Genomic DNA, 14,058 nt, shown 5'->3' on the forward strand with positions numbered 1-14,058 from the left:
CCTTAACAGCCCCACCCCACCCCTGCAGCACCCCTGAGATTGGGAAGGGGAGGAAGTCGAGAAGAAAGGGGCTAACAAGCAAGGTTGGGGTACATGGAATGTCACCCATGCTCAGGTACAAAGCAAACCACAGTCTCGTTAATCCAGAGGACAGAGGTTCCTTACCTGGAGGTCCCACTGGGCCCTTTTCTCCTGTCTGGCCCCGGTCACCTTTGGAACCTGGGGGCCCGGCAGGCCCTGGTGGTCCCATCTGTCCTGGAGGTCCTAGAGGAGAGAATAATGTGAGAACATTGTGGAATCGGACACCATGGAGGCTCCAATTCTGGTCATATAGACTGTGTGCTCAGACGAGTTGTTGGCAGGGGCTCTACCACTATCCACACCCCAGCCCCTCCCTGGGGGATTCTAGTCAGGAGCTCTACCACTGAGTCACACCCCAGCCCCTCACTGGGGGATTCTAGGCGGATGCTCTATCACTGAGCCACACCCCAGCCCCTCACTGGGGGATTCTAGGCGGATGCTCTATCACTGAGCCACACCCCAGCCCCTCACTGGGGGATTCTAGGCGGGTGCTCTGTCACCGAGCCACACCCCAGCCACCAGGTGTACCAGTCATTAGAGCTGACAAGCTATCGTTCCCTTCTGTGATCCCAATAACTGCGTTTGTTCTCCCCTTTTACGAACACGTGTGTAAACTGAGCAGCAGGGAGCATGGACTCCTGCCCCTGGCCACAGAGCCAGGCTGTAGCTTGTTCTCACTTCAAATCCATCCTTCCTGCTGTCTTCTTGCTTAAGGTCCAGTTCCTGTGGCAGCTGAGCCCAAGCTCAGGTCTGCAGGGGCAGTTCAGTTCAAGGATAGTCTGGTGACAAACTGGGACTTTGTCTCACAGTCACGTCAACTGAGGGCTGCGCTTGAAGCTCGGCATTTAAGTTGCAGATGAGGAAGAGTTGGACTTGGGGGTGGGGTGGGCGTGGGGGTGGGGGTGGGTATCCTGAAAAGTGCCTCTTGCTGGAGAATCCCCAGGTCAGGGAGGCAGGAAACCCAGGAGTCACCATTAGTGGTGTGTGCCTGCCACCTGCTGGCCATTGATGGAACTTCACTTTCTCCGATAAAGTTCCAGCCAAGAGCACCAATGATTTTTAGACAACCCAAGAAGTAGGTTGGAGCCTGTGTCCTTGGGGAGATGGGAAAAGGGCAGGTGTGGGCTCAGAGAAGAATCCTGGGTTTCTCTTGGAGAGGAGAAAGGGGGGCAAATTATGTCCCCAGGCTCTTGCAGGGCTATGGATCACCAGCAAGCTGGGTGACTCTGGGGCAGTCACCTAACTTCTCTGTAACTCTGCTGCTCACACACTTTGATAAAAAGGTTGGAAATGGCACTTGTCCAGGCATGGCCGTGTGCTGCCATGACCCCAGCACTATTGGAGTGGGGTGGCAAAGACCAGAGGATTGTGGGGGCTTGTGGGCCTCCAGCCTAGATCCAGGTTCAGTGAGAGAGCCTGTCTCAAGGGAATAAGGTGGAGAATGGCAGAGAAGGACACCTGACATCCTTCTCGGACCTTGTGTGGGTACTGGGGCACGCGCATATGCATGCACGCACGCGCGCACACACACACACACACACACACACACACACAAATATCTAGTGACTAATACAGTGGAGGCAAGGACCCTGCCAACCCTCTAGTTAATCAACCCCCCCCCCCCACACACACACACATCACCACCACCACAGTAAACAGCCTGCAGCCAGCATGAGCAGGTGTCCTAGTTAACCTTAATTGTCAACTTGACACAGCCTTGAGTCAACTGACAAGCCAGTTAAGATCGGCCTGGGGCGTGTCTGAGGGGGAGGCAGGGTTGTCTTGATGGTTAATTGTTGCAGAGGGCCCAGTGCACCACGAGGTAGCGCCATCCCAAGGTCCTGGTCTGTTTATGAAAGCTAGGTAAGCCGAGGCAGGGAGTGAGCCAGGAGTGAGCCGGCAAGCAAAAGTTCCTGCGTGGTTTTGCTTCTCCTTCCTTCCCTGACTTCCCTCAATGATGGACGGGTCTATAAGCGGAAGCAAACCCCTACATTTCCTAAGCTGCTTTCACTTCAAAGCAGTTCATCAAGCAGCAGGAATAACACTACAACAAGCAGGCGCTGACAACTGCACCACGGTGGCTACAAATGACAGTACTGTTTGGCAGTCCGGCTGCAAAGCCTGGGCCTCCAGGGAGAGGCTATAGAAAGGCCATTTTATTTTTGTTCTTGACAGGAAGCCAGGGATGGTGACCTACAATCCCAGCACACAATTCCAGACGGCTGAAGCAGGAGGATTAGGAGTTGGACAACAGAGCTTAGAATGGATCTATGGGGCTCTGTGTGTCTTTGGAGCATCTGAACGCTTGCAGATCTTCCTTCTTTCTTTTAATTTATTGCCATCCTGGGGGATGAACTCAGGACCTCACATATCGTGAGTAGGTGCTCTACCACTGAGCCACACCCCAGCCCCTCACTGGGGGATTCTAGGCAGGGGCTCCACCACTGAGCCACACCCTAGCCCCTCACTGGGGGATTCTAGGCAGGTGCTCCACCACTGAGCCACACCCCAGCCCCTCACTGGGGGATTCTAGGCAGGTGCTCTACCACTGAGCCACACCCCAGCTCCTCACTGGGGGATTCTAGGCAGGGGCTCTACCACTGAGCCACACTCCAGCCCCTCACTGGGGGATTATAGGCAGGGGCTCTACCACTGAGCCACACCCCAGCTCCTCACTGGGGGATTCTAGGCAGGGGCTCTACCACTGAGCCACACTCCAGCCCTTTCTGAGATGGGGCAGTGTTTTGCTAAGTTGCCCAGACTGGTCTTAAATTCACTCCATGGCTCAGGCAGACCTTAAACTTATAATCCTCCTGTTTTAGCCTCCCAGGTACCCAGGATCAAAGATCTATGTCCCTAGTCCTGGCCAGATCTTTCACTGTTCTAAAGAAGAATGTGAAATACTGTTGTTATGCTTAAGCCACCTTTTTTTTTTTTTTTTTAGTAATCAGTTCAAGTTTCAACGCACCACATGAGCAAATTAGACCCAGGAGGCCAGGGTGTGGCCTGTGTGAAGGTCCTAGGCACCCACTCTGACCTCCTTCCCTGGCCAGATCCCTCCCCTGTGGGCCCTGCTCACCAGCTGGACCTGAGGGCCTTCTCCTTCGGGGCCCTGGATGAGCAATGGGAATGGCATCTGGCAGGAAGTCCTCATTCCAGACTGGTGGGGTGCTCTGCGGGGGTGGCAGGTCATTGTCTGGACCTGAAGGCTGCTCAGCTGCTTCCAGCAAGAGGACCTAGCCAGAGAAGAGAGGAAGGTCAGGCCCTGGCCAGCAAGGACAGGGATAGAAACAAGCAGGAAGAATGGGGTCTAGATACACAATGGAGTATTATTTAGCCATCAAAAAGAGTGCCATTTGCAGAGAGATAATAAGGCTAAGCAAAGTAAAACAGACTCAGAAAGACAAATACTGTATATTTTCTCTCATACTCATGATCTCTCTCTCTCTCTCTCTCTCTCTCTCTCTCTCTCTCTCTCTCTGTGTGTGTGTGTGTATTTCTGTTTTTCTCTTTCTCTGAGTTGAATATAATTAAAAATACATGAAAAATATAGTACACACTTTTAGACAACTTGGTAAAAAGCAACGGGCTGGCAAGATGGCTCAGCAAGTCAGCAAGTGAATGTACTTGCCACTAAATCTGATGACCAGCATTCCATCCCTGGGACCCACATGGTGGAAGGAGAGAGCTGACTCCTGCTTGTCCTCTGGCCTTCTAATATGTACTGTGGCGTGTGCATGCCCATAACCACACATCCACAAAAATAAATAAAACGAAAAACTTAACAAAAATGAAAAGAAGACTGGGCATGGTGGGCACATCCATTTCCTCAGTATTTGGGAGGTGGTGACAGGAAGATCAAGAGTTCAAGGCCAGCCTGGGGTACATAGGAGTTGTTGGCTAACATGGGCTACATGAGCCGTGTGTGTGTGTGTGTGTGTGTGTGTTGTTGTTGTTGTTGTTGCTGCTATTGTTGTTAAAGCAGAACAGCAGGGACATGGGTGTGCAAGGACACATGACCACTAATGGTCCCTGAGACCCAGCTGTCCCTTGCTCATGGTGGGTTATGCATCTCAGCAGGAGCACCACCCTTTGGTACATACATCCCTGTCCTTCCTCTCTCCTTCCATATCAGAAGCTTTATAACTCTCAGGCAGCACTTTCTGGACCCTCTAGTTCATTCTATAGCCATTTGTCACCGTGACTAAGTGACAGCCAAGCTCCCCCTTGTGACATAGAGGGACTGTGAGCTGTATACTCTGTCCCCTCTCTTCGTGGCTTGGTGCTCAAGTCCCTTTACTGGGGAATAATTGTGGATGGATGAATGGACAGATAGGTGGGAGGATGGGTGGTTGGATAGATGAGTGGATGGATGAGAGGATGGATGAGTGGATGGGTGACGATGAGTGGATGGATGAGGAGATGGATGATGGATGATGATGGATGAGTGGATGGATAGATGAGTGGATAGATAAATGGATGGATAGATGATGGATGGATGAAGGGATGGATGGATGATGGATGGATGAGTAGATGGATGATGATAGATGAATGGATGGATAGATGATGGATGGATGAGGGGATGGATGGATGATGGATGGATGAGGGGATGGATGGATGATGGATGGATGAGGGGATGGATGCATAGATGGGGAGATGGATAAGGAAGTGGAAAGGCGGGTGAGTACATGGGAAGGTAGATGGATGGGTGAGTGGGTGGGTGGATAAATAAGAAAGTTTTGGTCTGTGGTCTTGGTACCCATCTAGGAAAACTAAAAGGAGACATTGGCTCCTCAGTACTCCCCCACCCTTCCCTCTTCCCTCAGTGGAGGCAGGGGTCAAAGATCGCAAAGACTGGGAGGTGTGCCTGGAACTTTTCCCCTTAATTCAACTTTTTCAAGTAATGTATGAAAATGCTGTAACAAAACACGTAACCTTATGCGCTGACTTTTAATTTGTTTTTATTTTATGTATGTAAGTATTTTGCCTGTGCGTATGTCTGTGCACCATATGTGTGTCTGGTGCCCACGGAGGTCACAACAGGGTATCAGATCCCCAAGAACTGGAATTATAGAAGTTATGTGAGTCATCACATGGGTGCTGGAATCCAAACCTGGGTCCTCAGAAAGAGCATCAAGTGCCCTTAACTGCTGAGCTATTTCTCCAGCCCTTTTGTGTGTATGTGCTGATTAAAATTAATAATAATAATAATAATAATAATAATAATAATAATAATAATAAATGTCCAAAACCCAGTGACTCCTAGCTGTTCCTGATATGTCCAGCAGAGGGCACTGTGTGCCTGAGCTGGACACAGGGTAACCACTGCTCTGGGCATCTAGTCTGGCGGGGGCCCTAGGGCAGAGTCTACACCTGGGAACCCTTTTACTCCCACTGATGCTGGCAATCAAAAGGACAAACAGCTCACTGGGGCCTCGGCTAGCCTGAGGTGTCATGGGAGGTGTGTCTTTCCTGTTCAGCTGCCTGGAACCCCTCTCCACCTGGTACCAGGGCCACTCTAATCTGCTCTCTTTGATCCTTGAGCCAGGAAGAGTCTGCATCCTCCTCACATGTGAACTGGAAACAGAGGCTCAGAGTCTGTGTTTAACTCTTTTGAGGTCACCCAGCAAGCAAGAGGTCAGACCAAGGCCTTGGATCTCCCCTCACTGCCCCGCCCCTCCCCCCTGTCACCCCCACCCCTCGACACAATCCCCACAACAAAGGGAAGGTTCTGAATCCTGCTCCAGCCTGTGGGCATCCCAGGACTCTGGCTACTGTAGGGGGCGCTGCAGAGGTAGAGGGGGGCAGTAATGGAAGGAATGTGTTGAGGGTGGCTTGCATGCGTGAGAGGTGTGGTTCAGAGCAGTGGAAGAGAACACGGTGTGACGGGACCCTCTAACCCTGAAGCCCCTGTGGGGGTGGTGAAAGGAGGCTGTTCCCCACTCCTGCCTGGCTGCCGAGAACATAAAGCTGTCCACTAAACAAAGGCGGGCTTGGGTGCAGTTGACAAGTAGTCGGGGTGCACTATATCCCAGCATCCCCCAGGGCCCCAGAGATGAGCAAGGGACAGTCCCAGGCACATGGAACCGCAGTAGGGCCATGAGAGAGGACAAGGATGTGTGAGGGACGGAGAGATATAAAACTGATGGGGCCTGAAAAGTTCCTGCACCCCGATAAGCCTCGCCGCCGACACAGCAACCCAAATCAGGCCAAATCAAACCGAATTAGAAAAAGGCCGTGTTTAATGGATACAACGCTCCCAGATGGCCTTCCAGCCCCCCCCCCCCCGAGAGGAAATGGGGAAAGGAGGCCGTTCTCTGGCGGACAGTGAGAGTGGCCTTGAGCATCTCTGGGGGACGGGTCATCATTTGATGGGCTTTGTGAGATGCAGCGGGGTTTGGAGGGAGATGGGGGAGGGGCTTGGGGTGGGACCTCCACCATAGCATCCCAGACTCTGAGTACATGGATGGATGCCAGGGGCTGGGGTGAAACTTCCACTAAAACAGAGAACAGGACATACCGCAAGGCAGAGGGATCCAGGAAAAAGTGTCCACTCTTTGTCACTGAGGATTGACCCTGATACTCTTTCCTGCTAAATTCTGGGCTTCTTCAACGGGATCTATCACCAGTTCTCTGCATTGGCACAGAGTGCTTGGCTGACTCCTGGATACTTCCACATGGCCACCAAGGCCCACAGAGCCGGTGAACAGAGGTGTCCTGGCCTCGGTCAAATTTGAGTCTGCCCCGGCCTGTGTCCCTGCACTCCTGGCTTGGCATGGCTGACCTCCCAAGGGGAAAAAATTCCATCTGTGCTCCGACTGGGCTTAACAGGGCTGATATGGAACACAGTCCAAGAAAGCCAGACTATGGGCTGGTGTGATGGCTCAGGGGGTAAAGGTGCTTGCTGCCAAGCCTGCAGAGTTGATGTGATCCCCAAAGTCCACACGGTGGAAGCAGAGAAGCGACTTCTGCAAGTTTTGCTCTGCTGCAGACACACAAGTCATGCGTACCTGCACTCAGGAGCATGCGCATGCGTACCCGCACTCACGAGCATGCGCATGAACATGTGTACGCCCAGCCCATCAAGGAAAAGATAATTTTAGAGAGAGAGAAAAAGAAAGAAAACCAGACTACAGATCTTCTGAGAAGTGGCCCAATGGCGTCATCACAGCCAGGTCCCCACTGTCCCCACCAGGGAACTGAATGTGTAACTTTCATTTCTTGGGTTCCCTCCCAGTCCTGTCGGCTGTGAAGTGGGAATTGAAAAGGGGGGGCAGAATACGGAAGGAGTCAGGTCCCTGCTGGTCTCTTGCCTGCCATCCTGCCCAGGACAAGAGGAAGCACACCCTAAAGGCCACCAGCCCAACTTCCCCTTCATACCTTGCTCTAGAACTTCCTATTGTGTTGTGTCTGTGTGTGTGCCCCAGAGAGGGGAAACACAATTAACTGTCCATTATAACATGAGGCATCGCACAGGAGCTCAGAAAACAGACTCACTGGGGAGGCAGAGGGGAAGGGTCAATGACAGACCACCAGTTCCTGGACTTTCATTTGAACAGACATACTTAGGGCGTGCGTTGGCTCATTCCTGTTGGCTGGGTCTGTCCCTTACAACTCGATGCACCACAGTGGTTTTATCTGAGGCAATAAAAGCCCCTGTCTCTAGGCCTCTGCATTGCCTCTTTTAGGCAGGCTGCTTCGTTTGACCTTTTTCTTTCCCTTTTGCTGTACCAGGGATTGAACCCCAGCCAGGAGACACATGGGCATAGAACAGGCAGCTGGAAAATGACACTGGATATGAGCCAGGAGACCTCAGCCCTTATCTAAGCACTCTGGGGTCCGTTTGAAGCAACCTGGGCCGAGCAGCTGGGCTTTGCCCCAGGGTGGGCTCCACGGTCCCCAGATTCAAGCTACCTTCCCGGAGTCCCACTCCTGAGCTGGATGCTCCACCCCATCTTGAAGCTGGCTCTTTCATGATGCCTGGAGTTCCCTCTGCCAGCCTGAAGGACGGAGGACAAGCCTTTAGCGGTGGCTGTTTACACTGCTGAGACCCTATATGTCAGGGGGTGTCAGGAGATGGGAGACAGGAGAAATCGCTCCCAGCCAGAGGGCATGCATGAGGCCAGGTGTAAGGGGAACAGCTGGCCCCCAAAAGCTGTGACTTTTAACACCCAGAATAGTGAACCAGAGCCAGGCCAAGCTGTCAGTTTTTTCTCTGTGCCAAACCCTACCACGGCTCTGGAAAATGCCCATCAGGCCGGCTCTCCTCTTCTGCTCTCAAGCCTCAGGGGCAGAAGTTTGTCCCAGCCTGGTCCTCAACATCCTGCCCACCCTTTTCAAGGTTGACCCGACCCTGGCCAGGGAAGCCTTCTACCCCCTCCCCCCAAGATCCTGACTCCAGAAGGAACACAGGGTCTCTGAGCGCTGACAGTGCACTGGGCCTTGGTTGGGAGGCCCTGCCTGCTCTCTAGGGTTTGATCACAGGAGGCTGTGCGTGTCCTGGGGCCTGGAATATCCTAGGTCCTGCATAATATCCCTCACAGTCTGGTGTACCTGTGGGCAGAGGACAACTTGCCAGAGTTGGGTCTTTCCCTTTGCCACGTGAATGCTGGGCATTGCACTCAGGTCGTGAGGTTTGGCAGTAATCACCCTTACCCACTGACGCAGCTCACTGGCTCCACCCCCTCCCCTTCTCTTCCCTCTCTCCTCCTCTTTAAAAAAAAAAAGTACAGTCTTGTAATGTAGCTCAGGCTAGCCTCAGATCTACAATCCTCCTGCCCCAGCCTCCTGAGTTCTGGGATGACAGGGTTAGGGCCAGGATCTTCTTCCATACTCTTGTTCCCCAAGTATGTGAAACATTTACTACTTGTGTGCACACATGTATGTGGGTGCATGTGGGGGTACACATGCATGAGTGTGCACGTTTGTGTGGAGGTCAGAGGATGATATCAGATGTTCCTCAGGCCCTGCACACCTTGCGTTTTGAGACCAGCTCTCTCACTGGGCCCTGGGATTCACCAAGTAGGCTAGGCTAGCTGGCCAGCCAGCCCCAAGGAGCTTCCTGTCTCCACCTCCCAGTACTGGGGTTATAAGTATATAACACTATGCCTAGCTTTTTCACCTGGGTGCTGGGAATTGAACCCTGCTCTCCGTGTTTGCAAGGCAAACACTTTAGTGGCCCAGCCCACACTGTGTGAATTGGACTCCTTGGCAAATTATGCAAATGGAAACTCGTGGCTGGCTCCAAACACCTATGTTCTCTGCTGGCTCTCTCTCTCTCTCTCTCTCTCTCTCTCTCTCTCTCTCTCTCTCTCTCTCTCTGTGGTGAGTCCTGCCTAACCCTGCTGGCTCTGTCTAGACAGCTAGGCCACTACTGAAGTTCCTGTGCCTTCAAAGGGCCCAGTGGCCTCAGCAGGTCGCCCCTCCCCCACTCCTCTTGCTCACGGATGTGGTGGGAACCGAGCATGGCCCTACAAGGGGCATGCCGTGGGCACCTTTAATCCTGCCCACTGCTTTCTGGCCAGGGAGGCTCTGTAATTCAGGATGAAAGCCAGGCAGCCATGGGAAAACAGGATTGACTCTGAGGAAGCCTCACCCAGTGGAGAACTAGAGAGGGTGCTGGACAGGTAAGCTCCCAGGCAGGTAGACTTAACATTTGTTCCATGGCGCCCCCTAGAGGAACCATAAGGTAGAATCTTATCGCCTAGAAAGGGCACTCCCCAGTGGGTTGAGCTGCCTGCAGGCTGTGGGGTGTACTTCAGGCTCCCAGCTTCGTGAACTGACACCCATGCTGGGTGGGCTTTGGTGATGCAGCTGTCTTTGAGTCATTTCTGTTAATGACTCCTCACCCATATTCCTGTGAGTAACCCCAATAAAACCCATTGGCTCATCAAGTTGGTCATGGTGGTAGTCGTTCTGGGCTCTGTATCTAGAGTGAGTAGGTAGGTGTGTTGTGTCTCCCCAGGAAAAGCTTTGTCATACAACACACTCCCCAGTGGGAACCACAATGTGGAGCCCCAAAGTCTGTGTAGGCACCCAGACAGTAAACACGCACGTTCCCTGCGCCTTTGCCCTCTCCTGGCACAGGGTGGGCCTGGAGTCTGTCCGGGACACCCACTGAGGACTTGCCTCTGCCCCATGTCTTTCCCCATAGATCTCCCCTGTGCCCAGTCCCACGCGGGCCCTTAGCTGGGAGGAGCACTGGGAACTGGAGACGGCACCTTGGGAGGGACAGGGACTGGCTTTTGACTTGGCCAGCCTCCTAGCATGACTTGGGAACACAGGGCCCCAGACCGGTCGCTCCCTGAGACCTTAAAGTCCTTCCTATCTTAGGGGACTGCCCCAGCCAAGGTTACCCAGAGCCAACAAGCCTCAATGGTTCTCAATGCCTGAGATCAGTCTGCCCAGGCTAGCCGGGCTCCTAGGAAAGAGGCATTCACTAGCCACATCCAGCATGTGTCTCAAGTCCCTCCATCCCCACTCACTGTCAGCTCCCCAGGCCACCCAGACCAGCTAACCTTGGCCTCCAGCGTGGTCAGGCGCTCACTCATGTCGTTAAGCCGGGTACAATTCATACATTCTGAAAAAAAAGAGGACGGAGAATCAAGGTTAGGTACAGTATAACCCTCCCCCCGCCACCCGGAAAGGGAAGCCTGGCAGGGGGATAGCTGGGTAAGAACTTTCTAATGATTTTTGCTTGAAAAACTCCTATCCATCCATCAGAGCCTTATCCTTGAGGACCATCCTCCTTGCATCCTGCTGTATCTGAGTCAGCCTGGCTAGGGGACAGTGGAAGAGGACAAGCTGGAGATGTGGCATCTAATGGGAGGTCTAAAGGCTACATGGTGGTTGATATATGCAGAGACCCAAACAGAAGCAAAAAGCAGGAAGCAGCATCTGTATGCAGCCAGTCCATCTGGGGACTGGGGGATGGGCGGGGGAAGGGTGGCATTGTGGCCAGGAGTGGGTCCTCACACCATGGGGTCTGGGAGATGGATTTGGCAGTGTCCTGGCAGGAGAGCTTCAAGAAGGTGGTCTGCAGGCTATAAGGCTCCTTCTGAGGACCAGGATAGAGCTCCCCCAAATCATTCTGGTTGGTGCACAGTGACTCATACCGATGATTCCAGTATGTGAGAGGCTGGGCAGGAGAGTCACCAAGAATTCCAGGCTAGCCTGGGCTAGAGAGTAACTTCCACCACACACTCTCTTTCTCTCTTACACACTCATATACATACAGACCCTCCCTCTTACACAGACACTTTCTCTTACACACATACACTCTCTCTCTTACACATACACCCTCTCTTTTTCTTACACACACACTCTCTTACACACACTTTGTTTCTCCCTTACAAGCTCTTTCTTTTGCAACACACACTCACACACCCTCTTACACTCTTTCTCTCTTAAACATACACTCATATATACACACTCTCACACACTCTTTTACACACATACTCTCTCTTACACACTCTCTTATGCACACATACTCTCTCACATAATATACTCATACACATAGACATACTACACAATTCTTTTCCTTTCCTCCCTTCCCACTGCCCCCCTCACACACACACACACACACACACACACACACACAGTCACAAAACTCCCCTAGGCCCTCACCGTTCTAGGCTTTAATTGTCTGTTTACGTCTAACTCTCCAGACAAACTCTTTAATGTGGAAATAGACAGTTCAAAGCCACTCTGGAGAGCTTTGATTGCTTTAGACCCCCAAGGCTCATCTCTCTTTTCCTCGCCCAGTTCAAAGCCCACATTTGTAGGAACCTCCTTCTGGAGACACATGTCCAGAGACTTGGGGGCTTTGCTGGTTGACTCACTAGCTGTTCCCATGAGGGTGCCAGGGCCTTGAACCCAGGCTACTGAGAGGGCAAGTGGCCTTGCTAACTCCCTGCTTCCTCCAGGTGGAGTGTGGGCAGTCCTGGTGTAATACACTAGTTCTCTGAGTGTGCATGGGCTAAGCTGGGCTCCTGCCTGGTGTCCACTCAAAGAGTGAATAAACTAGGTATAGTAATGCACACTTATAATCCCAGCCCTTGAGTAGGAGCATCAAAAATTCAAGGCCAACCTGGGATACGTAAGCCTCTATCTCAAAAAAGTAAAGGCTGGGGAAGCGGTTTGGTGGTTAAGACACGCACTGTGCAAGCATGAGGATCTGAGTTCAAATCCACAGAACTCTTGTGGGGAGCACAGGCAGGAAGATGGCTGGGGCTTGCTGGCTGCCAGCCCAGGCAGGAAAACAGTGAGGGTCCTGATCTCAAGAGAGTAAAGTGAACAGTGCCAGAACATTTGATGTCTTCCACTGGCCTCTGCAAGCACATGCACGAGTGCACGTGTCACACACGTGTGCATGTGTCACACTCACACACATGCACTGAAATAATAAAATAAAACAAGAATAGCAAAATAAAATGTAAAAAGAAGGCTAGTGGTAATGAAAAGCAGAGAGGGGATTTGGCCGGTTCACACTGGGAAAGGCAGCCGATAAAGGGCTGTGTGACCCCTAAGGCCATCTCTGGTACCCACGAGCTCTTCTTGGCTTAAAATGAGGGGTTAAGGCAGGGAGGGAGAGCCATGTATAATTAAGCAGTCCTGGTCAAGGCGATGTCTGGTTCTGCGAAACGGTCCAAGGAAGCCCTTGTCACTTGAGGGGACAGGTCAATTCTCAGAAGTGAGCTATTTCAGCTTCAAGCTGCAGCTCCTCTTTGAGGATAACTGTTCATCTGGACTTTGGCAGGGGCTTTGTCCTGCTCTTTGTAGAATTCAAGGTGATTGTAAGTTTAGTTTTTTAAAGATTTATTTTATTTTCAATTATGCGTGTGTGTGTGTGTGTGTGTGTGTGTGTGTGTGCGCGCGCGCGCACGCATGCGCGCGCACGGGTGCCAACAGAGGCCAGCTGCAGTTATAGAGCTGGAGTTATAGGAGATGGTGCACACGTTCTTGGAACTGAACTCTGTCTCCTAGCCACTGAGCTATCTCTCCAGCCACATGACTACAGGTCCACAATGACTGGAGCCACTGTGGGTTCTGGAACAGGAGGGTGTAGAGACTGACAGTAAGGTATCTCTGTGACTCTAACCTCACTCTTCATAAACTAGATAAGGAATCACCAAGTTTTAGATGGATGCTCCTGAGGGATTAATGAACCTACAAGCAGAGGTGGCAGCTGACCCAAGTAAAGGATGAGAGAAGGCAGAGATAACAGGCTTTCAGCCTGCTTTTACTTAGTTACCTTATGGGCCCAGGTGAGGAGTCTGTGCTTTCAGCAAATGAAGTTTAGGGTGTCTAATTACTTTGTTTTGTTTTGAGATACTGGGGATTGAACTATAGTAAGTACTCTACTCCTGAGCCACACACCCAGACCCTCACTGGTGGATCTAGGTGGGTGCTCTACCCCTGAGCCACACCCCCAGCCCCTCCCTGGGGGATTCTGAGCAGGTACTCTACCACTGAACTACATTCCTGGTTCCTTATTACAGGGTGGGGGAGGGCTCTAGGCAAATGCTCTACCACTCAGCTCCATCCCCAGCTCTCTTTTTACTTTGTATTTTGAAACAAGATCTCACTAAATTGCTCAGGCTGGTCTTGAACTCATTCTATAGTCCAGCCTGAGCTACAACTTTCCATCCCTTTGCCTCAGGCTCTGGAATAGCCGGGATAACAGGTATGTGACACCTGGCTCAGCTTTAAGTGTCTGTTACAGTAGGATCAGGAGAACAGGTGATTTGAGCATTGTCATCCACCCCCACTTCTGTCCCCAGGCTCAAACTGGAAATCATTTAGCAAGAATGACGACACCCAGCCCACTTCCAGCTCCCCACTTGACATATTGGACGGAATCATATGACTTGCATGGAGCCTTCTCTGCACCACATACACACACACACACACACACACACACACAATCCCTCCTTCCTACCCCAGGGTGTTCCACATCACTGGCTTATAAACAGGTTT

General features: G+C 51.9%; 1 protein-coding gene across 2 annotated transcripts in view; it reads right to left on the minus strand.

The window, feature by feature from the left end:
• The window catches only part of Col26a1 (collagen type XXVI alpha 1 chain), a 127,239-nt gene that overhangs the window by 11,395 nt on the left and 101,786 nt on the right, over positions 1-14,058 (minus strand). For both annotated transcript variants that reach the window (XM_051205029.1, XM_051205030.1), the window contains exons 4-6: positions 10,599-10,660; positions 3,161-3,317; positions 166-264 (exon numbers count right to left, since the gene is read on the minus strand). In XM_051205029.1, coding sequence (XP_051060986.1) covers positions 166-264; positions 3,161-3,317; positions 10,599-10,660 — 318 coding nt within the window. The remainder of the gene's footprint in view (positions 1-165; positions 265-3,160; positions 3,318-10,598; positions 10,661-14,058) is intronic.

The sequence above is a fragment of the Phodopus roborovskii genome, unplaced genomic scaffold (genome assembly GCF_943737965.1).
Source record: "Phodopus roborovskii unplaced genomic scaffold, PHOROB, whole genome shotgun sequence".
Lineage (NCBI taxonomy): Eukaryota > Metazoa > Chordata > Mammalia > Rodentia > Cricetidae > Phodopus > Phodopus roborovskii.